The sequence below is a fragment of the Pteropus medius genome, unplaced genomic scaffold (assembly GCF_902729225.1).
Source record: "Pteropus medius unplaced genomic scaffold, Ma_sr-lr_union100, whole genome shotgun sequence".
NCBI lineage: Eukaryota > Metazoa > Chordata > Mammalia > Chiroptera > Pteropodidae > Pteropus > Pteropus medius.
In genome coordinates this window covers 16,066,847-16,093,327 of record NW_024354500.1, presented here as the reverse complement: position 1 = coordinate 16,093,327, position 26,481 = coordinate 16,066,847, and the positions used below count along the sequence as shown (strand labels likewise).

Below are 26,481 nucleotides of genomic sequence, written 5' to 3'. Positions count from 1 at the left end.
GAGGATCAAACAGAGAGTTTCAACTGAGCTGCATCCCGGGAGAGAAGTGGGCATCCCCTGGCCCAGCAGCAATAGAAGAAGTAGCATATATATGAAGCTGGGAAGTGGCATGTGTATCCCAAGGTCTAGGACATTTACCATGTCTGGGCATCAGGTGCATTAGGAAGAACATCTGGAAATGGGGCTATCAATGAGCATAGTAATACTACCTAAATGCTGTTGAGAAGGTTCAATGAGTAACGCATATAAAACCATCAGTTTCAGTGCCTCCTTAAGTGGCGAATAAATGCCAGCACTTGTTTTGAAATGGAAGATTGGAGATTTTTCTATACCTATAATTCCAAAAGGAGAGAAACTGTTTCCTGGTACAAAAATAAATCCACTGTTCATCAAATAATATTCTTTATCTGAGTATCCATGTAGTAGAAATGGCATGCATGCTATTTATACAGAAACGTATTCAAAACCAGAGACTCCAGGCAGCATTCTCATGATGTTTTCAGTGAGAACCAATATACATGACAGGGAGCTTAAGAAGTAATGAAGCAATCCTGTATTTAATTAAACCAGCCGTGTTACAAACTTCACTTGCTTAGATAGCAGGTTGATTTTACAGAGAAGGGGGTATGAGTTTGCTTTCTTTTTCCATTATTCATGACCTCAATCCTTAAGGAAATGACAAGATAATTTAATTCTCAAACACACATTCGGTAGTGTCAATGATAAATGATCAGAAATATTGCTGCTTTGGTCACACCACTTTTCTTATTGGTTCTTGTCTTTCCTTCCCCTGACTCACTTCTCCTTCTTTCCACTCACCCCCATGGAACTAATTGATATTGGTGCGATAAAGCTTGTCTCAATAAACATAATCTTCTGTCACAATCTTTCTCTTTTTTTCCTTGTCTGCTGTTTCCTACTAAAAAACCTTCAATTTAGAACTTGCATGGCAACTTCATACTTCTCCCTAATTGAGAGTCAACACTAATTGATGCCATTGTTTGTACCAGTCAGCACAAGAAAATTGTAATTTTCCTTTTCTTTGCTTCTTACAATCACCTAATAAGCAGCTCTAATGCTGAGCTATTGAATTATACAATAAACAAAAATTTCCCATCATTTAACATTTGTTCAAAGACTTAATGCTGTGGGTCCACAGGAGCAGAAAAATGAAATGTGCACTATCCAGTGAATTCGATCAATGTAAATAGAGAATCTAAATTAATTATTCAGGCCACCAAAATCTGTTGTTATTGTTATATTAATGCCTAAGTAATTTGTAGAAATTATCATAACCTTATGAGGAAGCTTGGCATTTGTTGACATAGATGTGCCTAACAAAAATCCTTTTCATATTCTAATTGTAAAACTGTTTGCGTTATTTTGCAAATGAGTAAAAGAAGACACTTCAGGTAGTTAAGGTTGTCACCCAGATTGGAGAAGATGTAAAAGCTTCATTACATAGAACAAGGTTCAGAAAACCACCATCTTCTGGGCCAGATTGAGGTCTTATGCCAATAAGATTTTACTGTCTTTACCTCTGGACCAGTGAATGCCTTACTTACACGAAGTGCATTTCCCTCCCACCCTAGGACCATGGCCCTGCCAAACATCCCTCCTGACTGCCTTAGGCTTTCCTCCATACACATTCATTTAGTTCATCATAATTTCATCCCTTTAGAAAAATCTTTCATCACCCTACTGTGCAGAAGTACAGTAGGCATTTCTGGAAAGGACATGTAATTCCAAGAGAGACCAATGTATGCAAATTAGTATTTCAAACTTTTAATTATAATAAAACTGCAATTGTACAGAAATCTTAAAAAATGAGGTTGTCCATTTAACTTTGCTTTTTGGTTCTAACTAAGAAATATTTGGTTCTTATGTATCATGACCCTTAATTGTGACCTTTGCTATTGAAAATCTTCCTAGAATGTATCAGTGCTCTTTTCTTCCCTGCGTAATACCACTTACTCTTTTTTGACGATTCAGCATCTTGCAGTACCTTATTAAGAACAGATAGTCAGTTTCTCTTTGAAGGTAACACATTTTTTCGTTCACTCGTATGCTTTCAACTAAGAGGCTTTAAACAAACCATGTGGTTGAAATATATTTTACTAAGCATTATCATGCAAATTAAAACATTCATTTATTCATCTATTCACACATTCATTTACTGAGCACTTAAGGAGCTCCTGTGAGGCTCTGTGCCAGACCCTGCAATGCAATGGCGAATAACCCTAAAACCTCTTATAAAAGAAGAACTTTCAGGCTAATTTCGCCTTTATACTCTCCTAAGGTACGGTTGAACTCTCCTGACAACCCATTTGTAAGCCAGCAGCATCACTCTCCACATGGTATTTGATAGAAAGACTGCAAAGACAGCATAAAGATGAGCCAAATGCCTTGATCTAGAAGAATCAGAAAGAGCTTCTCAGAGGCGATGATGGCAAGTGAACTGGGAATTAAAGAATGGGGAAGGAGTGGTATTCAGGCATATTTTTTCAATAGCCTTACATTGTATAGTCTCTGTTAACGATGATTCTTAACTTTTTTTTTTTTTTGAAGGGAGGGAATCAAGAGCCTCATAAAGAATTTAATAAAAACTTTTGTTCAGTACACTTAAGAAGTGGTCAAAATGGTAAATTTTATGTTATATTTATTTTACTACAAGTAAAAAAAAAAAAATTTGTCCAAGGAAAAATAGGTAATGCACATAGGCTCAAAAATAGGTAATTTCATGCATTCCAAAGATTCCCAATGAGTTTCTAGAGATTCAGGGATATTTTACTAAGAATTCATATATTAAATAGAGCTAAGGCAGGTAAACATAGAATACAAGAGAATATTTGGCAATTATCTGAATAGTCTCATCAAAATGGTGGTAAGAGAAATAATTTGGATTCTTGAATAGGTTTCTTGCTTAGATTTTTGATTTGACTGTGTAACCCAGTGGTTCTCAATAGAGTTAATTTTGCCCATCAAGAGACATTTGTCAATATATTTGTCAAAATATTTTTGGCTGCCAGGCAGGGAAGGAATGTTGCTACTGACATTTGGAGAGTAGAGACCAGGGATGCTAGTGAACATCCTAAAATGCAAAGTACAACCCCCACAACAAAGAACTCTGACCAAAATGTCAACAGTGTCAAAGCTGAAAACATTTGGACTACACTAACTAAGTTCCTCAAATAATTTCTATAAGAAAAGGTTGTTCAACTCCAAAATTGATTATATGAAAAACAAACAAACAAACAAAAATGTAGAGAAACATCCATTTTAATCCAAATAAGTAATGCCTTTTTTTTCTTGCGTTAGATGGGATGATCATCTTTGTGTTCATTTGTTTCATAATTACACAGTATGTTTACTGTTGCCTTTGAGAGAAAAACCAGTTTTAACTTAAATAATAAAAATATCAAATAATGTGTGTTAAAACCCTCATTTGTGGTCTACTTTTGATCTAAAATAGGTCATAGGCATCATTTCACAAAGGCGGTGGACCTCTTTTGAGAAATGAAAAGTCCATCTGCCCTACAGTGTGAGGCTGCAGCAGTTGCTATAGCAAATATCTGTGTTTTATGAATACCACCGAGTAACGCAAATGGTCAAAAATGAAAACAGACTTGATTAAATGCAGACTAAGTGACCTTTAAAATTATTTCATTGCCTCTGGACAATGGCTTGGGTTACTGAGGACAAATTACTACTATAAATACTATATACTTGTGGTACTCCGGACTGCATCTACATGAGGCCAGGAAACCACGCAGCTGTGTATCTGCCAGTCCTCCCTCTTAGAAGTAGACACTGGCTAGCCACCTTGACTATGGAGAAATCTATAGTGATCATGAAGAAGCATAGCAGGTTAGTTATATGTATTCAGTTCTATTTTTCTAGCTAAGTATAGTGACATATTTACCATCCCAAAAGAATTTTTCTCCCTGTAAACTTGAATTCTCATGGTATCTAAAAAATTTAAAATCTTCAGAAACATATAGTATAAAATGCAAGCATGCTGTTATCTAAATAAATTGTACTCATTATGTAATGTAATCTTAAAATCTTTTCAAGAGAGATCTTATTAGCCCCATTTTAGAGAGAAGAAAACTGACATGTACAGAGATTAAATAGCTTGTCCCGAGTCAGATACTAAAAAGGAAAAAAAAATAACAAGATTTAAAATAGTTCTGTTGACTCAAAATTCCATGGTCTTTGGATAGATGCCTGGCTTGTTTTGTCTGAACAGAAGGAAGCCAGCATCTGGTAAACACTTACCATGTTTTAAGCACTTACTGGACTGAGCATTTCCAAATAGTAGTTTTCCTCATTACAAATCTGTGAATAAAACACTATTTCCTCCACATTAACACATGAAAAATTAATGCTCAGTGAGTAAAACTCACACAACTGGCAAGTAAAAAATCTAAAATTTGAGCCAAGTTCAGCCTGGATTTGGATTCTAATGCCAAATTTACTAAAGTTTCTGTGTCATGTACTTTTCGTTTCAACTAAAAATGGGTGATAATAATCAAAGATACAGGGCAGAATTTTGGGCAGAATTTTCTCCAATTTAGATTTTTTTTTTTCATCCAAACCCAAGGAGATTCTACAGCCTTGCAAACTTACTATTGTAATGTTTACTCCTTAACAATAGCAAATCTTTCTTTTATATTTACTCTAAGTGTTTTAATTTTAAGTCAGTTTTGTGAGTATTGATAAGTTCCTGTCTTTAGGATTTACTGGTTTTGTTGTTTGTGGTAATGTTTAGGATTTGGGTTGGGGAAATAAGGAAGGGAGAGGAAAATAATGTGAAGCTCTTGGCAAAGAGGGGCTGTGCTAATAAACACACAATTGTAAAAGAGAGAGAAAATAAGCATTAATTTAGAAGTTTTACCTATGTAATACAGAAACAACCCTAATATTTTCAAGCATCCTGTTACCTGCCTAAATTTACTTTTACTTAGAAATTTGACTCCATATAAAAATAGGCATAATGCCCCAAGTACCCAAGTTTTTAACATATATATCCCTCGGTAAGTTTCCATAAAAGGAAAAATACCTCCTGTTATGCATTACTCATCAGAGCAGAAGCATCTATATTTAATATTGCCATATCCAGCAGTTTAAAGGTACATTTTTATACATACCAACTCCTTTGGAAGAGGTCCATGGGCATGATGTGTACCCTCACTGGTCAAGATTATAGATAGTCACACAGACAGGAATTTGGGAGCAGACCAAGAAGGAAGTCTGTGTTCCCAGATACAACATTGTACTTACAAGTCATTCTCTAAAGTTCTAGGCTACTTTAATGCTTCAGATCATCATTTAGAAACACTATTCTTGAAGGCTAAGTGAAACCGATCTAATAATGCAATTTTCTTCCCAAGTCTGAATACAAATGATTCAGCTGTGGCTGTTGCCATAATTCTCTAAACCACAGAACTGGATGAAACTAATGTGATATCTTGTTCATGATCATGATTGTGATGATGATAACATAATATTAAAAGAACAATAATACCTATTTCATGATAGTGTTATGAGGACTAAAGCTGGAGGGCAGTTCTTTAAAGTTTGTGGCCCAGAGTGAGTGTTCAATGATAGTTTCCTCCCCAACCTCTGTGCCTTTTGAAATATAGCAGTTAAATTCCCAAAAGTGTGTCTTTGCTAGAATCCAACTCCAAGCATCATAATTATACATGGGGGAGATGAAATACTTTGTTTTGTACACTAGAATAAAAATCTTCTTGGACACTGACACTATTCATTTAACTTTAAACACTCAAGTAAAAAACTAAAAAACAGGATCCGTTCTGAAGTAGGAAACTTTGATTCTTATTCTCAACCTAGGAAACTTAACAATGTCTTCAGATTTGTGGGTGGGTGCCAAGAAATTAACAAACATTTCTCATAAATAAATTACTTTAACTGGAAAAAAAACTCATAAAATATTTTGGGAATAAAACATAGGGAGGGACTTTCCTTGAAATCCAAAGGCTGTTCAATCACTGCTCTATGATATTAAGTCTCTAAAATGCAATAAAAATAAAATATAATGGATGGAAAGCATACTTCTTTAATCTTTGATTAAATAGTTATTTGTGTTTACAAAAGATAAAATCTATATAATATGTAAATGTATTCATGTGTGTATGTGTGCAAGTTAACAGAAGAAATCCAAGTGAGTTGACTAAATAAAATAGATTACCAAGGAAATGGTGCCATTTGCCATGTTGACAATTGCTATTTCTTTGCTTTATTTATTGTTTTATCATTTGTTTTGTATTTTAAAATATATTTATGTATTTTTTAAAACAAAAAACAAAGCCCTTATTTGAAAGTGATATAAAAACAAAGGGCTGAATCTGAGGGTCATGCTTTGCTGATTCAGATCCAGAAATAAGCTCTTAATTTTAGGATAGACTGAAAATTTGAAGAATCTGAAAGAAAGCATGTAAAGGGAAATATTTAACAGCTGCTGAAGCTGAGACATGAACACTATTTGAACAATTCAGGAAAACACAGCCTATTGTACATTACAAAGCATGTTTTCTCATTTGCAAGTTTTATGATGCTTTTGTTTTGTTTAAAATATCTTCTTAGGAAATGTCTAATGCTTTGTAACTAAGCTATGCTTTCCTATAGATCCTTATTTCTCAAAATAAGTGTGGTTAATGGGACAGCATCATCAGCATCTCCTGAGAGCCCTTCAGGAATGCAGAATCTCACCTAGACCTATTGAATTAGAATTTACATTTTAACCAACTCCCCTGGTGATTCATATGTCCATTAAATTTTGAGAAAAACCAATGTTAAAAAACAAATCCTTGTGACTTTCAGTTTCATTCAGGGACCTCTTTCACACCCACAGATCCTGCTTGTGCCCAGCATTATTCTAAGAGCTTTATATACATATCTCAGTGGGTCTGACCCTGCCACACATTGGAATTACCTAGGGGAAATTTTTTAAATAAGCACATCAGGTCCTACTTCAGATAATGTAATTTAATTAGTCTGAGACAGGGTCTGAGCAAAGGTATTTTTAAAACTCTCCCGATAAATAAAATGTGAAGCCAAGGTTGAAAACAACTGCATTATCCCATTTAATTTTTACTTGCAAACATAGAGGTATGTATTATTATACCTACAGAGGAACTTGCTCATGGTTAGAAAACATGAATTTAAACTCAGTTCTTTCTGATTTCAAAGACTTGCTCTTGCTCTACCCATGTGTGCCAGTAGCTGATTCCAAACTTCTCACTGCTTGACTACCCCAACATGATACACTCTGCGGGAAAGGCCTCTGAGGAGCAGGAAAAAAATAAAAATAAAAAGAGTGGGCTCAAGGATCTTACAGCCAGGCAAGACTGGGATGGAAAGATAAAGAGCCATAAAACCACTTCTCTACAAAATCAAATCAGCCCAGGGCTGAATCCATTGAGAATTTTCAAAGAAATAGAATGGATTGATGAATGACAGGGAGAGTTATAGATCTAGATACATAATCACAAACTGAATTAGCAAATGGGCTTATAAGAGACAACCAGATGTGTTTACAAAACTCCCCTGGGCGTAGCTCTTGGACCAAGTAACCAAGCCTTTGTGAATGGCCCTATCCCTGTAGTCCCATCACCACACTTGTGAGCAAGAGATACCCTGAAATCTAGTTATCCCAATATTGGCTGACCAATCAAAGGCCAACATGTGGAATGTTCCCACAGAGTCAGAAAGGATGTGACTCATGCCTTCATGCATCACTTAAGCAAGCCACGTGTAGATTCTTTTAAGCATTTACCATAAATGGATCCCTACATTACCGTCTGTTCATTTTAAGTACAAGAAATATTACAAGACCATTTTTGTCATATAGTTAGTAGTTTGAAAAAGATTTCTCCTCTTTTGAAATATGTACAAATAAGTCAAAAGAAATGGGCATTTTGTTTTACAAACTATGCTTGAACTATTGTTAAGACATTCCCTTTGTCAGCTGACCCAACTCCAGGGACTGGTTCTCTCTCAGGGAGCAGTGAAAATCCTTGTATAATCCTAAAATGTGAATGTTGACTTTGAAAGTTCAATTTAACTGACAGATGTGTGAAATGGCACATAGAAAATTCCCCACTGGGGACAATGAAAAATGCTAGGAAGTAACAGTTAAGGAAGAATGCAATGATATGACCTCACTTATTTTTTCATTTTACATGATCATTTTCTGACACAGAAATTTATTTTTGTGATACATAAGATTATACTCACATTTATAAATGCCTGTTTTTAAAGTAAATGCCAAAATTACACAGACTTGAAAGTCTGCCTTCTGGGAAAAACTGACACATGAGTACACCTTACTTCTGTGCGAAAAAAGCAACCCTCTCTTTAAATGGTAGATGGCAAGTGTTCTGCCTTTAAACTATGGGTATATCAATCTTAAACCAATGAAATTTTGAAAAACGTAGTGATGAGAAAAACATAGTGGTGAAAATACATTTAAGTACATAATTAATTCTTTTTACTTTGAATATAAATTATTTGTCTTCTAACCTTTGACTTTACCCAATGCCCCACTAAACAAAGGTCACAATATTTTAAGAATACTAAGATTTTAGCATTACTCCAGAACTAGAGATGAATAAGAAAGTAATTGAGTTTGCATACATGAAGAAAAACTTTAGGTTTGTTTTAGGAATCCTCTGTGTAAACTTATAGCTCTGAAAAATCTGCTATATAAAATAAATAATAAGCCCTCCTTCCCATGGCTTACAGATTTTTGTTTTTACTGAGTCTGGAGACATTAATACCCTTTGCAGTATCCAAGAAGAGGGAGTCAGACTGAGAAAGGTGAACACTGGTATCCCTCAAACAACTCAGAGGCACTCTGCCCCCTGGTGGAACGTTCAGGGATGGGCTTTGATGAAAGGTGAAGAAGTTTCACTCCCCACACCTCTTCCCAGACCAGTCTCTTTCCTTCTAAACTCCAGTAGATGCCTCACTTGAAACTTTTGCCCTCACTAATTAGACATTAATTTGGATCAACAATTTCCTTTTCTATAATGGAAAGGGCTACTTAATCAGCCCTCCACAGATAAAATAAGAAAATTAAATCAACACATTATCATTAGTTATCAATATTTCATGGCTTTGCATGGGTAGGAAGAAAGCAAAGGAGAGGAAAATGAGACACTGAAAAAGGCGAAGATGTGGTGAGGGACTCTGAACTCTGAGAAGACAGCTGGAAATCTCTAGACAAGGAAGAAGGAGAAATTAAAAGTCAGTAAGAGGATGCTATAGGAAATAAAATATTTGTCAATTTCCCCTTGGCCGCTAGAACCTGTAAAAACCATCTGTCATGTTCTCTTTTGGCCTTTGGTCTATATGTCACCTAAAGAAGTACATATGAAAGTTTCCAAACTTCGTTCACTTCTAGTTTAGCCAAGTTTCTCTCATTCAGTCTAGTTTGTTCTTTCCCAGCCTAATCTCTTTCATATAGCCTTCGGTTTCTATGCTATAAGTGCCCTGTATCTGCAATGGGGGAAAAATGGCTGAAAAGGAGGTATCATCTTCTGAGAGCCAAAAAGCGTCAGGTATTTTGATAGGTGCTTTACATGTATAGTCTCTAAGCCTTTGCAACAAACTACAAGTAGGCTGCGTTTGAGGAGAACCGCATAGCTATAACATGCTCTATTTGCAATTTAAACCTAAGACTTTCTGATTCCAAAAGCTCTTTTTCTGTCAGCTTCTCTGGTGTTCAAAAAAGTCAGTCTCCTTCTCTTATGTCTCTCCCAAACCTGCTTCTAATTCAGCTCCTCTTTTTCCTTCTTCTGTATTTCAAGAACCATACAGTACCTTGAAATCTTACTATCTATCCTAGAATGCCAATCTGGAAAATTCTTATGATAGTGGACCTGACTTACCCTCTTTGCAGAACGTGAGAACAAGATCTAATTCCTTTTAAAGTCTTCCTACAGGCATAAACTAAATCCCCCAAATCATGGCTGCACATACCAGTCTACTACAGTCTCATTTATCATCAATTATTCTCTCTTGAAGGCTCAAAATCTTAAAGGTCACCCAGAATCCAAAGAACCAATCTTTCCGTAATAATAGAATTACTACCCAAAGCTTTTTAGAACACAAAAGGATTTTTATTTCATTATTTTCCTAAATTTCATTTCTAAACACACATTTGTTGAAAGGTGGAACACCAAAGGTAATTTTCAGTCACAGCAACTCCATGGAACACACAATCTGAGATTTTACGGTTTGAGTGAATAATAGTTCTCTCCGGGTTTCCTGGTTAAAGAAGATAAAACTAAGATAATATAGAGAAAAGTGAAGGCTATTGTTCTGTAGGAAATCTGTTGAATTCAATTACCATTCATTCATGGATACAGTGTTCATTTTCAAAAAGGAAACTCTAAGATTCCTAGAAACACAAGACAATCTCAGTATTTTTGGATGAGCATACATTCATATATTCGTGTGAAAATCTGTGCAATTAAACAATATGGAAAATGTTATTTGTTACCACAGACAATGAAAATATATTTTCATTTCTATGAAAGTTAAACATTTCCATCTCCATTTCATGTTCTGCAAAATAGCCATATGTCTAGTTTATGAAACAAACTATGCTATAGGCAGCAATAATTGAAAAGGAGCTTAACAGTCTTAACTATATACCCCTGGGATGAACAATACATTTTGCATAATCATGTGCAATGCTGGATGATTCTAGAGCTCTTATAAATACAAGGGTTTGCAAGCTTCTACTACACATAGTGTGCCCCAAATCCAGTCAGTTCAGCCAAATAGTCAAGCAAAAATGTAGGTGAGTAATCTACAAGAAAGGCAAACATTCCCTTTGACTAAATTGACCATGGTTGTTAATATAAGGACACAATCATTGTAGGTACTAAATAAAGAAATCATTTGTAAGTGGCTATTTGTTCCAATTAATTTTCCCCGCTCAGGTGCCTAGAGGTTGACTTAATTTCTCCTTAGGCCCAGAGAAAATATAGGTTGCATAAACAAAAAACAAATTTAATAACATAAGAACAAATACCATTCGTTATGCACACTCCTATCAATTGTAAATTAGATTTCTCCACAGGAGAAATGTCACAAAAAAAGAACAAAGAAACTGGGGGATACAGCAGAAGTATAGGATTATCTAATTCCTAAAATTTTATTTGACTCCAGTAACTGATGTAAATGTTGATCAAAATTCCTTTTTTTTTTTTTAAACTTAGTTTATGTATCAACCCTTGAATAGTATGCTATCAAGAGTCATCACCCCAGAATGAAGGTCTGCACAGCAGGCAAACAGTTTACTTCAGATCAATACATCTATTGTCTCACAGTCTGGACTGGGGAGCTTCAAGCAGGGAGCAAATTCATTTTACAAAGACAAACTTGCTTCTGCAGACAAGAGGTATCAACTGCAGAAAGCTCTCTGAACAAGGGAGTGTGAATCTTCTTTGGCATATTAAATGTTCCACATACATATTATTTTCTGTGCAGATGACCTTTCAGGGCCACTCTTTTTTATTTAGATCACGCATTTTTCCTCTTTTAGTGTATAATCTTGCCCTGTGTTGTGGAGTCTTTGGAGTAAATTTGAGAAACAAGTAAGTATTGTTTCAATTTGAAAAGACAGATAAATTTAAGGTGTTACTGTTATTATATTCACTGAGGTGTCAGATCAGTGACAAATTTCTGAGCTTCAAAAGCTTGTCAATTTACTGATTACCTAGTAAGTCTGAGGTTGGAGTCTGTGAGTTATAAGGAAAACAGGCTCAGTTTTAGCTTCTCTAAGCTTTTCTAAAGTCCTTACATGTAATTTTCTATTAATCTTTTTTTCCTACCCAAACTTCTATAGAAAGGAAAAAGAAATCAGTTTTTTTTTCTTTAATATAGTTTTTATGGTTCTTACTGCATTTTGAAGATTTTTGGAGAAAGGATATAGTTCTCTTGGTTACTTTATTTGTTAGCACACAACGGAATTACGGATGAGAAGGAGAGTGCAAATGACTATCAGAAAAAAGTCTCATGCATTTAAGATTTTTTACAAGTCAAAATATACATCCTTCTATTGCTCCTTATTCCTTAATTGTATAAGAACCATTCCTATTCATCAGTCTCCTTCACATCTCACTGAATTGGATAAGGAATAAAGATACTTTTCTTGTTAAGGAGCAGTATATATCTAATATCACCAGCTAAATTGACTGCATTTAATAAGAAATTGAGCAGCAGCTTGGGCTGAGTCACCCATCATATCCTCCATTTATGGGGATTTAAATGTGTAAAATGACAGGTACATGAAATTAGGAGGAAAAATAAAGCAATCTGCAGACTTTGGCACTAGCACACATAATGTTTTGTTTAAGTTGTTAGAAATGTGGTTTGACAATCACTAAATAGGAATTTAAAAAATTACAGATCTGCAGAAAACAAACAATCATAGGTGTTGGTTCTCAATTTAACATTCCCCATCACCCAGTCCCACCCGCCCACCCCCATATAGTTTCAATTATAATAAAAATAGAGATCTTAGTATCAGAATTTTGCTGTTAACTCTTCAAGGTTTCTCTGTGCCATCCAAGCCACACATAAGGTTTGAAGCACCAAATCCACAAGTTTCTCCAACCAAGTTTAAATAAACAAAAAACTGAAGACTGAAGGATGCCAAAGTAACTGTTCTTAAATGAAGCTGTAACGTAAAGTTCTCCCCAAAACACAGGGTGTTAAGTGTCTAGTTCAAGTACTGCCAGGCTGTATGTATCTGTCTCAGACAGGCTTCAGACAACAACTACAGGTACCACTGGTTCTAGAAGGCATCATCCATGACACCAAAGCAGGGCAGAAATCACCTTTCCATTACAGATTTTTAAAAAGTTGCAACCCCCCCTTGTGATTGGCTGCCGAAGGGTCAGTGCTGAACCTGGGGGTTGAGGGGAGAAAGTGAGCCTCCTCCTCAGCCGGGAAGCTTTATTTTGAACAGTTCTTTCAGAGCTCTCTCTCTCTCAAGGCTGTCCTGGCTTCTTAGGATCCATTGCCCTTGCCCAGAAGGGGGCGCCTCACTCTGACCCAGTAACAGGGAAAGAAGAGTCGACCTACCTGTGGAACCAGACACAACATGGTCCCCAATGGCCGCTTAGGCGACCCCAATGCAATTGACAAGTCAACGTGTGCACTTAAAACGTATCAGTTTATGGAACGCTTGTTTGAAGTCCTCATTGGACATGGTATAGATAATGGGGTTGATGAGGGAGTTGAGATAGCCCAGCCACGTGAAGAAGTCAAAGATGGCCAGGTGGAACCAGCAGGCATGCTTGCAGATAGGCATCACCAGAGAGATGATGAAGAAGGGGAGCCAACACACAATAAACGCTCCCAAAATGATCCCCAGGGTCTTGGTGGCTTTGCGCTCCCTAGCGGCCATGAGTTTCTTCTTTTCCAGCAGGGCGTCGGAGACCCTCACTTTGACTTGGTTCACGTACACAGGAGACCCGGATTCGCTGGGCACGTCGGGAGCCCGCGAGTTAATGGAGGTGACCGAAGACGTGGAACCAGGGGAGTCGGTTATCAGCTGGGCTCGGGTCAAACGCTTGCCGGTCTTATTGGGAGACTGTTTCAAAATCCGGGAGCGGGCTTCCACGTAGATGCGGCCGTAGAGGGCGATGAGGAGCAGGGTGGGGAAGTAGAAAGCGCCCACCGTGGAGTAGACGGTATAGAGGATGTGGTCGGTGTTCACTACACAGTCCGACACCTCCTCCTCGGCTTTGGCTTGACGCCAGAAGAAGGGTGGCAGCGAGATGGAGATGGAGAAAACCCACACCAGCACGATCATGACCGCTGCCCTCCTGGGAGTCCTTTTAGCTGAGTACTCCACGGCGTCGGTGATGGCCCAGTAGCGGTCCAGGGCGATGACACACAGGTGCAGAATGGAAGCAGTGCAACAGGTGATGTCCGACGACAGCCACAAGTCGCAGACCACTTGGCCCAAGGTCCAGCGGCCAGTGACCGTATACATGGTGCTGATGGGCATCACCAGGATGGATACGAGCAGGTCGGTGACCGCCAGGGAGGCAATCAGGTAGTTGGCCGGGGTGTGTAGCTTCCGCGTCCGGTACACAGTGGCGATCACAAAAGCGTTGGAGAGCGTGGTGGCCAAGGTGATGAGCGCCAGCAGCATGACCAGTAGTACTTTCCAGGGCAGGGCGATGGAATCCTGGTAAATGTAGCCCTCGGCGCTGCAGTTTTGGGAGGGGGCAGCAGAAAGGTTGGCTTGAGAAACCCCAATCTGGGAGCCCGCAGGCGGCGGCGGGGCGCACCGAGCTCCGGTTTCCTCCATGTCTCTCCTCGCCCCGGGCGCAGCTCCCGAGCATGGAACGGACAAGGGAGAGGGCGAAAGGACAGTACAAGAGACCACAGTCTTGTCCCCCGGTTGCTAGTTATTTCTGTGGGTTCCTCAATTACTCCCCACCCACGTCCCCAGCTGAAACAAGAGGTCAAGGGCGCGGCAGCCGAGGCAGGCGAGCGCGTCCCCTACACTTCCAGTGCGCCTTGCGCTGTCGCCGCGTCTCTGGCTGCTCTTCTCCACTCCCCGTCTTGCTAAGGACTGGCCCACCAAGCCCTGCTCCAGCTTCCACCTGAGTGTCTAGTGGTGGAGGGTGATTTATTGTTTGAGGAGGGAGCATTAGTCAGGTGGGGTCTCTTACCCCCAATTGCTCGGGGCTGAGCGTCTCCTAACCTGGGCGCTCCTTGATCTGCAGAATCTGCCCGCAGGAGGAGTTTCCTAGGTGTTGAGACCAAAGCGTGCGGGCCAGCAAGGGGTCCTGGTCTTGCATTCCCGCCCCCTTCCCCCGGCTGTGGCAGTTTCCTGCGGCGGCTGCGGCCGCCAGAGTTGGGTGGGGTGAAGTCTGGGAGCTGTGCTGCGCCGCGCCTCGCGCCGGAGCTTTGCCCTCCCTTCTTTTCACGCGCTGGCCACTCCGGCTAGCTGCCCCGCGGAGACGGGGCCGCACGAGGGGGGACTCGAGGGCTGGGGCTGCGGCTGCTCGCACCGCGTTGCCGCCGCGGCCACCTCGGTCCCACTGGCACCACTCAGAGTCATGCCGCTGGGCAGCACTGGTCTGGGGAACCTAGCTTGGCACGCGGGGAAGGGGCAGGTTTCTGAGTGAGCTGGAGGGAAGCGGTGTGCGCCAACCCAGGAGGAGCGTATGAGCCACGAAGCAGATGGGCTCCTTTTATAAAGTCCAGGTCCGGTCCGCCCAAGCCGTGCAACTCGTGCGGCGCGGTGAGTGCGGTTGCTCGCTCCCCATCACCTTCCCTTTTCTGCCCTCCCTTCTTTCCTCCCGCCGAGTTCCCTCCCCGACCAAGGAAGCTCCCGCCGGGTCCTACAGCCCTCTTTCCCCATTTCCCATCCCCTCGCCCGGCTTGCGATCCTGACACCCAGGTGCCGCAGTTTTGGCGGAGAAAGGGGATGAGGGCGTCCTGTCCTTGGCTCTCTCTCCTTCCGAGCTTGTGGTGTGTCCCTCCAGTTAGACCCACACTCTCAACTGGGGAAACAGGCACAATGACTGAGTTCCTTCCTAGGCAACTACCTACCACCTCCCACTCAGGCAGGCCAGTGCTACTTGGAGCCAGCCCCAGTCTCTGACCTTTCCGCTCTGGAATTTTATCCAGTTCTGCGGGCCACACCCAGGTTAGAAGGAGGCGCCAGTAATATAGCCTTCGAAGGAAAGGGCCAACAGTGCATTTTATACTTCCGGCATCAAGTCATACTTAACTCTTGGTACGATACAAACTAATTTTTTATATCTGGTTTTAGAAATATGTGCTTGTCTTTCAATCCCTCCCCTTTAACTGTGTATCAACAAGGAAAAAAAAAAAAGCTGTCTGCAAAAATGTGAAAGTATCGCAAGGAAGCTCACTGTATGGGAAATTAAACCTTCTGCTACACCCTCCTTCTCCAGCAGCTCAGCAGTGCAATGCCTTTGGAGAACAGTTCACAGTGAGCACATTGCCTTCCACAACCTGCCTAGAAAGGAGGCCATCATTATTCAAGAAAAAAAAAAAATGGCTCTGGGACCATCACCGCCAACACCATCAGTTTGTCTTTTTCACCTTCAACAAATGCATGAGTGTATCAATCATATGCAGCAATACCAATACCTAGATCCCATGACCCCGGAGCAGATCCCCCTGTGCTCAGATCCTCCTCCAGCCTTAACAGAAACAAATGTAGAGCAGAAGCACAAGTCAGAGAGAGTTTTTTAAGAAACTGCAGAAAAGAATAATGTTCTTTCAGCTCTGAGAGCTAAGTGATCCCAACTATGAGTTCCCAACGCCTACCTCAGTGTTTGGCAGGTAGAATGCATCTAATAAAAAACAAAAGAAAACAAAAAACTACATTGCAATTGACTTTATCAGGTTAAATGTAAGCATGTCTTAAAGACTTTTATTCTTTTTAGAGCTGGAGATTATCTGGCTCTCCCAGAATAATTGAGAACCTTTGAAAGAAGAGCTCCTTACCCAGGGTGACACGACCCTAGTCCAATTTCCTTTAATTTCTCCTCTGTAAACCAGACAGGAAGGCCAAAATAGAGTGCCTACTCTATGAGGGAAATATTAGGCTTCAAATATATCAGCCAATGGGGTAAACCCAGATCCAGTTTTCAAGCAGTGTACATTTTAGAAGAGGCAGACAAACAATAATCACATGAAAAAGTAAATAATTAACATGCTTTCATATACTGTTAAGTGTTATGAAGAAAATAAAACACATTCATGCATTAACAGTGAGAGTACTCCTTTAGCTAGGTGGCAGCTCTCCAACATCCGCTGGGTACGTCTGGGTTGCAACACTCACTCTGAATAAACGTACAACTTTCTCTTTCCTCTCCTCTGGTTCCTAGTACCCAGAGCTAGTCAGGTAATATAAAACTTTTGTACCACATTTTAAGTGGTCCATTCCATCCTTTCACTCCACCCACCCATATCAGGTGTCTAGCTAGACTTCATTATTTGAAAACTGCAACTTTCTCTTAGAACCACAGCGGAAGGAAGCAAAGCAGGCAAACCTAAACCACTAGGTGGGGGCGTTGGCCAGGATGAAGCAAAAATTTCGTGTTTGCAAGTGAGGGATGTGCCAGGAAACTATTCCTGCTGTTTTATGGGAGCAGGCAAGATTAGAGAGAACTGTTGAAGGGATGCGAGGCAGAGGAAGGCAGAGAAAGGCAGAGAGGGTTGTTACAATCTACTGGCAGCCTTTTTTTTTTTTCTGCTTTCCCCTGCTCCAGGAGCATGCAAGGGAGAAAACCACTTGCTCCTTCTAGGATTTGGCTTTAGGAATGGAGAAACCTGTGGCTTTCTCCAGCCACGTTTTCACTGCTTCTCAGAGTCCCAGACCCTGCGTAGAATATGCCACATGTAGGCGGAGTTTGGCTTTTTCCTCCTTTGGTTAAGAAGTACTTGAATACCCAGCCATCATACAGATGGGATTTTGACAGTTTAGTGGAGAATCACTTTTCATTAACTTGGTTCCCTCATTTCACTCACTCCTTTCGCACTTTAAAACATAAAATGTAGCTGTTTGCACATGGGCACATGTGTATGAAACACTCGAGAGCAGAAAACCTTTAAAGTAGTTTCTGTCTGGGTTTCCCCTGCGGAAAACCGGCCCCTAGGCACTGTCCTCAGCAGCGCTAGGAGGAACCCCTCTTAAAGTTTTCCTGAAATTCAGCCTGCGCAGACAGCACGAGGAGGGAACGGGGATAGAGATCGGATATCAGATCGCAGCAAAAGTTAGTTGGGTAGAGATGATTTCCTGTTTGACCACCTGGCACAAGAACTGCGCTTTAATGTGCTCCCTCCATCAGCTTCATGCGGGTGGGCTCCCAGGAGAAGCTGAAGGCGATGAGGATAACGCTAGAATCACAGTGAGCAGACACGAAGTCTGACACGGTGGTGAGCTGCAAAGGGACCACAGAAGAATCGCCTCTCAAAGACACCTCGCCCATGTTAGAAAGATACGGTGCTGCTGAGGCATTTCTGCAAGGAAGAGACACCGACTTCCAAATTTGTGGCAGACGCTAACTAGACTGAATGCTGTAAAGAGAGACAGCCTCCACCTGCATGAAATCACAGCCGACACTCCACAGAACTTGCTGCAGCTCGACTCTCTCTGGGCTAGATGCTAGCCAGATCCTCGGGTCTGGGGCTCTTGGGCCATCCTTGCAGCATACCTAGTCTTCCCAGCATTTCCCAGAAAGTGCCTCAAAAGAGGTCTAGGTACAGGAGCAAAGAAAAAGAAAGTACTTGAGAGTTTATGTTTGCTTTGCTGAAATTAAAAAACTAGAACACTCACGTTCTAGTCGCTTTGCCACTTTGATAAAGGAAAATGCAATCTCTATCCCCACCACTTGAAAAATCGACAAGCAGTTCCTAACCACAAAATGTGGGGACCTGACAAGCTACTTCTTATTGCAAATCTTGTTTCCACAATCTATGACTACTGTGTTTGTGTTTCTTTTTATATTTTAACTCCCACCCAGGAAACAGGCAGCAGACCTTGAAATTTGTACATCCTCAAATGTAGTTTTAGCCCTTTGTTGGTTCCTCTTATATTCCTCCAGTAACTATCTTTTAAAAATTAATTGGTAATAATGAAAGTACAAGTCTTACACCTTACTTGATGAAACTATGGAAATGTTTAGATAAATGAATATTTGCATATATACAGATGCATCTATACAATTTTTGCAGACAACTTCTGGGGGTTAACAAACCCCATGTCAGTGTTTCTGTCCATATTCATTGACCCCACATTGGGCCTTTGACTTGATACCTGTGTCATGGTACTTATGGGTTGTGCACTTCATAAGGTATACTTAAACCTTGCCAAATAATAAAATTAAGTGCTTTATTTTCTAAGTGCTAGGCTGCCTGCCATAAATTAATCTCTGAGAATTAGTAACTCTGCTATATGTTTATGTATAGATATAAATATTGTATGTTTATAAGAAAGAATGTAAACAAAAAATAGAGCAAATATATATAACATAGGTTCTTTCCAATGCCTGTCCTTGTAGTAACAGCCACTTTGCTACTTTAAACAGACACCCTCAACGGGTAGATTACTGCTGGTTCAAAGCGAGCCCAGTTCCAACTAGTAGAGGAGCTAGCTCCCAACTTAGGTCTCAATCACATAATTCCTGACTGAAGACTCAGGTCTTAGAAGAAAATTTCTAATCTAAAACAAAGTTACATAAGCCAAGGTTGCATGGGACAGATGGGTGTTGAGCATTTCTTCTTGTACAAACAATGGGATGTGTCAACAATAAGAAATTTTTAGATGGAAAAACAATGCCAATAAATCCACCAAACTTAGAAACAACTTGCTGCCTGAAGTTGGTAGCATAATTAGGCAGCTCTGCTCAAGATGAAGTCACTCCAGAAAAATCAATTCAAAGAATATAGTAGTGAAATAGTCCACTGGCCTAAGGAAAAAAACAATAGATATTGGGTTTTGCCTTATGTTCAACTGGGAAAAATTGCATCACTTTCTGTGATTAGTTCCAGTCTTGTAAAAACAAAAACAAACAAACAAACAAAAAAAGGCAAGCTGTTTTACTGTTTCTTCACCTGTAATTAATGAATAATAATCATTATCCTTTATTTTCCAAGGTTTATTAAACCTTATGCTACGTGTTCCACATACATTTGCTCATTTAATTCTTATAACACTACGAGTTGTCATTATCATCTTTATTTTCTGGATGAGGAATTTGAAGCTTAGGGAATTTAAGTAAATTTGCCAATATCAGACAGCTGGTGGGTTATAGAACTGCTTTTCAAATCTAAGACTCTATAATTTCAAGGCCTAGCTCTCTACCAATAGTTTACACTGAGTCTGCCACACAGCTCAGCATTAGCAGCCCTTTTAACCGTCCTGCTTATGGCTTTATTTCTTCCTGCCTGTGAGGTAACATCACGGCTCATAGCTATTTAAGTCTTCAGAATAATCTTTTGTTATATTCCTTCAAATTTTTCAGGGGTGGGGGACAAGTTGGTTGTGGTAAAAATCAAGTAGAAAATTATGCACCACGATCACGTTTAGCCAGCGATTTATCACTTCCAAAGCAGTGCTAATAGGTGATCACATACAACATATTCCTAAGTCTACAGCCCAAACAGAAACCAGGTTAAGCCTTACGCAAGAAGCTCCTTGACTTGCCTTCCTGGTCACATTTAATCACCTTCAGGGTGATTTTATTTTTTCAATCTTATCTATTGTCTTTTTTCTTTTCCCACTTCCTTCCCCTGCCCCGTTTCCTCATTCTTAACACTTCCCCCAAAGCCTGCCACACACACATCTATGTGTATTGAATAAAAACCAAAACAACAAATTAAAGCTTTGTTTTTTAATTTTACAGATGTAATATGTTAAATACAGTGACATTTCCTGTTCTCCATTTTTAGCCATGTTAGTTTGAATATAAGTTAGATAACCTAAAAAAATTGAATTGCTTTTTTCTCCCTGCGTATTGAACATAATTGACTTGTCCTGCCCCCATGGGTCAGTAATTTATCAAAGAGGCCAACTCCTGGTGAGAAAAGCATTCAAATAAAGTTTCTTAAAAGCTATGTTAATCAGAAATCAGCAGCTGGGCAAGTTCATTTACTAAGAACTTGCCAAAACCAGGAATATAAACAAAAAGAGATCTAAATTCCAATGCACTAAAACGTTTGCACTTTATGCACAAGAGAGCTCCTCCTACCCTCATTCAGATCTTACTTCTTCTTACGTTATGTACACTTCTAGTATATTTGGCTATGAGATTTCCAAGACCCCTGAATATTAGAAGCATCACATTAGAAATGGATGAGAAACTATGTCAGGTAAGCATGTGTGCAGCAAGATGTCACAGCTGTCATTGTTATTGCCAAATGGTCACAGAAATCCAGGGTAAACTTTAAAAAATAAAAACCCAAAATAATGACAATAATAACAACATTATTATTTGTGTCAACGCATGTAATAGTATGAAGTATTAAGACTTTTATTGCAAGTGATGGAAAACCAATTTAATCATACTTAAAAGCAAAAGAGAATTTGTTTCAAGGAGAGTAGGATTCCTCAAAATCAAAAGAGTTATTGAACCACCAGGCTTTGGACAAAGAAAAGATACAGCTGAGCCTTAGGAACAACCAGCATTCTGGAACACCATCAGGGCTCTCCTTTTTCTGTTTGGTTATTGTCTGCATGTTGGCTTATTTTATCTGTCACTGTAGGTAGGTTTAATTTACACCATGTGAAAACACAGCCATTAACATCTTTTAAGGATTACATCTTTCAGCTTCAATCATATTTCAGAAACTGATCTACATCTGTTTCAAGTTCAGAATGGGTTCTGAGATATAGGTTCTGATCTTGAGTAATGAGTTCTGTTCCCAAGTAAAATATAGGAGACAATGACAGATTAACATTCTGAAAGTGAAGAATTAAACAAATTAAGATTCCAGAGAAGTAAAACCAGCAGATGAGTGCTGTTTGTTGTTGTCGTTGTTGTTTGTTTGTTTGTTTTTTATTTCCTTGAGGCATTTGCTCATTCTGGGCAAAGTTGTGGATTAGATTTGGTCCATGCAGAGGGATTTGACAGAGAAAAAAGAAAAAAGCAAAGCTTTTGATAGTCACTGAGGCCAATGTGAAAGTTTTGAATCTAGAAATATCTCAAATGTATGGCCAGTTTTCCCTGTGGACATTTGCTACGTGTTGTAGCAAAATAAAAAACCAGGGGCGTGGACAGGAAAATTCTAATAGGCAAATTGAAATCCCCCACAATTTCGAAGTTCTTAAAGCAAAAAGTTCCTCAAAAGAGAAGGGGCCTACCTTAAACATATGACTTGTCTTCCCTGAGGAGACAGAGATCTTCTAAGTTCTCAATCAAAAGGCCAGGATGGCAAACCCAAAGTACGAGAAAAATTACAGACAGAGTCTAACTACAAATCAGTTTAATGTCTGACAGTTGACGTAGTCAGCTCTATATGCATTCTGCCTAACTTAGGAAAGGGTGAATAATCTCTGGGCAAAATAATATCATCTGAAGCTTCTAGAGTCCATTTATACACAATGAAAAGAATACATGTTTCGTGGCAATAAAAAATCTGACCAATAATAATAACTGAAAAATTAGACAATAGAAGTAAATCCACACATAATCCAAAGTAAAAAGGAAAGAAACAGAATGTAAAAATCTGAGACTGAGTCAAATAATCTAAAATACATTCACAAAAAGAGAGGAACAAGAGGGGAAAATAAAGTATTTTAAGAGATAATTTTCAAGAATTTCTAGAAATAAATATTTTGGATGAATACATCTAACAAAGACAGCATTGAAGAAGCTCTAAGAACTCCAGCCAGAATAAATAAAAAGAAAGCCACAGCCAAGCATATAATAGTCAAACTGTTAAAAAAAAAAAAACCAACGACAAAGAAAAAATTATTAAAACTGACAGAGAAAAAGACACATTACCTTCAAAGAAGTACAGTAAGGCTGAGACTGACTTGTAGAGAACAACTATAAAATGTAGGAGATAATGTAATAATACCCTATAATAGCCGAAAGGTTTTTTTTTAAATCAAACTAGAATTTCATACCTAGAGTTAATATCCTCCCAAAATGGTGGTCAAATATAAATGTTTTCATCCAAATGGAAAGTGAAAAGGTTTGTTGATAGTAGGACGAGACTACAAGAAATAATAAAGGAAGTTCTTCAGGCTGAATGAAAATGACACCCACTGGAAGCACAGATTGAAAGACGAAATGAAGAGCATGGGAGAGTGCAAATAAATGAGGAAATATGAAAGAATATTAACTATTTAAATTATGATAAAAATAATGTATTATTGGGTTTATAACATACATAAAAATATAGGACTGCAATAACATGAAGGGCTGCTACCAAAAAGAAGAAAAAAGTGAACTATATAATAAAAGTTTTGCGTTATTCAAGAATAGATAAAAGTATTTAAGTTATACCCTAAAAAGTCAAGGGTATATACTTCAAAAAAATGAAGAATGTACCTTATAAAGTCTCTAAGGTAGTAATTAAAAATTAATACAAGTATGTTAATAGAATAATACAAATAGTTGATTAATACATAAAAGCTAGATAAGAAGAAGAAACAATGAAAGATAGAGTAAAAAGAAAACAAACAGCATGACAGTATACTTAAACTCAACTGTATTAGTAATTTCAATAATTTTAAATAGATTCAACATACCAACTTTAAAAATTATCAAAGATTTAAAAAACTAGATCTAACTATATACCTTTATAGAATACATACTTTAATTAAAAAAAAACAAATATTTAAAAGCTAAATGATAGGAAAATGATGTAGCATGTAAACAGTAGCCATAAGAAAGATTATGTAGCTACTTACTATTTAAAAGTGACTTTAATTTACTAAGCATTGATCCAACAGAAAGACATAAGAATCTTAATACTATAGCCTCAAACTATATGAAACAAAATTTGATGGAACTAAAAGAAGTACTAGACAAGGCCACAATCAAATTTAGAAATTTTAACAGCTTTCTCAGTAGCTGATAAAATGAACAACTGTTAAAATGACAAAATAAGCAGAAAAAAAATTAGCGAGAATATTTGGAGAATATATTTACCCAAACTAAATGACATAGACAATGTTTAATTTCAACTAAATGACATAGACAACGTTCTATACCAACAACTACAAAATGTATATTCCTTTCAAGGGCACATGGAACCTTATTTTTGGTGTATCTCTAATTAATTTATCATCTAAGCCTTGCCTTCCCACATCTCCCAAGTCATACTTACAAACATAGAATATATGCCAGACGCAAAACAAGTCTCAAATGATTGAAACAGATCCTTCATCAAAGAAGATAAATGGTTGATATATAAGCATATAAAACAATGTCAATGTCATTAACTATCAGAGAAGTGTAAATTAAATCACAATGAGATATTACCACATAGCTACTAGAATGTCTGACAAAAATCCTGGCAATATTGAGTGCTGACAAGGATGCAGAGGAACTGGGACTCTTGGTGCAAATACAAAACAGCATAGCTGCTTTGGAAAACAGATATGCAGATTTATTATAAAATAGAATGTATACCTATGTTTTAGCATTCCATTCTAAGTTATCCCCAAGATAAATGAAACAAATTCACAGAAAAACCTGTACATGAATGTTTATAGTAGTTCTATTCATAATTGCCAAAATTTGGAAACAGGATAGATGACTTTCAACCAATGAATGAATGAACTGTAGTACATACATACAATGGAATATCATTCAGCAAGAAGAAGGAATCAACTACTGATTCATGAAACAACATGGATGAATTTTAAATACATTTTGTCACATTAAAAACAAAATTCAACCGAGTAAGTATGAAGATCTAATTGGCTTTATCAAGTGATTCATGAATTGCAGCAGTATTACATCTGGCATCTAGAAGGGTACTCTGAGGGGTTGTCATGAAACCACATTCCCTCTGCTTTTATAGGAAGAAGTGTGGGACAAAAGAGTTATTAACAAAAGAAAAAAAAAGGAACTATTTTTAGACCAGGACATATTTTGGGGGAAGAGAATGGCAAGGGAATGGCAATCATGTAGCTTGCTTCTTCTTTCTGTGAGGAATGGAGAGGGCCCACATGACAGATGATCTCATTAGTGTTGACCAGAAAATTCCAGACTGGTTGGCTAAGAGTATATTTCTGGGAGAGGCTGAAACAATAATTAGGTCAGGTATTAAATTTAAATTGGGTATCATGGGCTTTAGTACAAGTGATACCATGTGGGGCCTGTGATTTTCTCTTTAGCAGCTTTGTGAAAGAAGGCAGACCCAAAAGGCTACATATCGTAGGATTCCATGTATTTAACAGGAGAGAAAAGGCAAGGCTATAGGGAGGAAACAGTTGCCAGTAGCTGCCAGTAGTTGGCGATAGCAGCCCCCACCCCAATATGATACTAGGAGAAGAGTATTTACTTCAATATTATTCTTCCCACACCATCCATAACCACTGTCTAAACATGAGAAAACATAACACGAACCCAAATTGACAAACATTCTACAAAATATCTGAGCAGTATTCTTAAAAATATCAGAGTCATGAATGATAATGATAAGAATAGACTGAGGAACTGTCACACAAAGTGTAGAAGACCAGGGAGACATGCCACCTAAATGCAATGTGAGATCCAGGATTGTATTCAGAAATAGGGAAACAACATTAGTGAGAAAAAAATGGTATTGCACCAATGTGAATTTCTCAGTTTTGTTAAATAGTTCCACGGTTATATTAGATGTTAATATAAGGGGAAGGTGGGTGTGGGGATATAGGAATTCTATGTACCATTTTTGCAACTTTCCTGTAATTATGAAATTATTTCAAAACATTTTTTCCAAAAGTTTTTACCTATGAGAGTGTTGAAGGATTTAAGATAATGGGTCGGGTTAACCATGAGACTTCTTAATGAATATATTTTATAAGTTATAGTTTTTGAACCAATGTGAAGGTTTGAACCATTTAGAAATAAATTTAATATTTAAAATTAATATAAAGAGAATTTTTAAAGGAAATTATTATTTAGCTACTCTCCAAATTTTGTCCAAAGTTTTATATACAAGGCTGTTCATTTGGCATATGATGCAATAATATGTACTATTAGAAGTAAGAGATAGATGCAAATATGCCATGGATAAAGTAGCATAAAATTAAAGGATTTATTTAGAGTTGGTGACAGAAATTATTCAAGCCTTGGGATCTCATATTATAATATAACATCAAAATGAAGTTTCCATTGATATTGTTTGTGAAGCACAAGAGTGCATTACCAGCTATGCCAAAAATAACTTAGAGATAATGTAAATGCTTTTTCTTAGACTCCTAGTAAATGTTCAATGAATGCATCAGTATTACCTTTTTCTGCCTCCCCTCTACAGATCACAGATGGCCTGATCCAGTAGAAAAGAAAAGCAGAGGGAGTGTGGTTTCATGGCAGCCTTTCCCTAGACTAAAATAAACTTTGAGCACATGAACTAATAAGCAGGAGAAAATTGATTGGAGGGACATGATGACCTTAAAAACTTTTTCATGTTCATTTTCTAAAATTATATTTCCGTATTCAACTGAGAATTCAATCCTGAGTACAGGTTTTAGGTCTGCAGATTTGTACTTATACAGTTGTACAGAATATTTAAATATTTTCTTTTATTTATATGTGCCATTGCACCATACTGTGTAACTAAAATTCAGATTTTAAAATCTGATCATGCTTTCTAGTGAGGTCTGACGGTTGACAGAAATTCTAAGGTTTGGTATCGCTTCCATGATAACAGACAGCTGCTCCGTGGTCCTGCTATTCAAGCAGGCAATTATTTCTTTACATTATATATATATTTTTATTA

At 38.3% G+C, this 26,481-nt stretch overlaps 1 protein-coding gene across 1 annotated transcript; it reads right to left on the bottom strand.

Annotated features, from left to right (window-relative positions):
* Positions 1–10,126: 10,126 nt before the first annotated feature.
* On the bottom strand, positions 10,127–15,640 carry HTR1B (5-hydroxytryptamine receptor 1B). Its single transcript, XM_039853004.1, has one exon. The coding sequence runs from the start codon at positions 14,360–14,362 to the stop codon at positions 13,190–13,192; it is 1,173 nt and encodes a 390-aa protein (XP_039708938.1). The 5' UTR covers positions 14,363–15,640; the 3' UTR covers positions 10,127–13,189.
* Between the last annotated feature and the right edge of the window lie 10,841 nt (positions 15,641–26,481).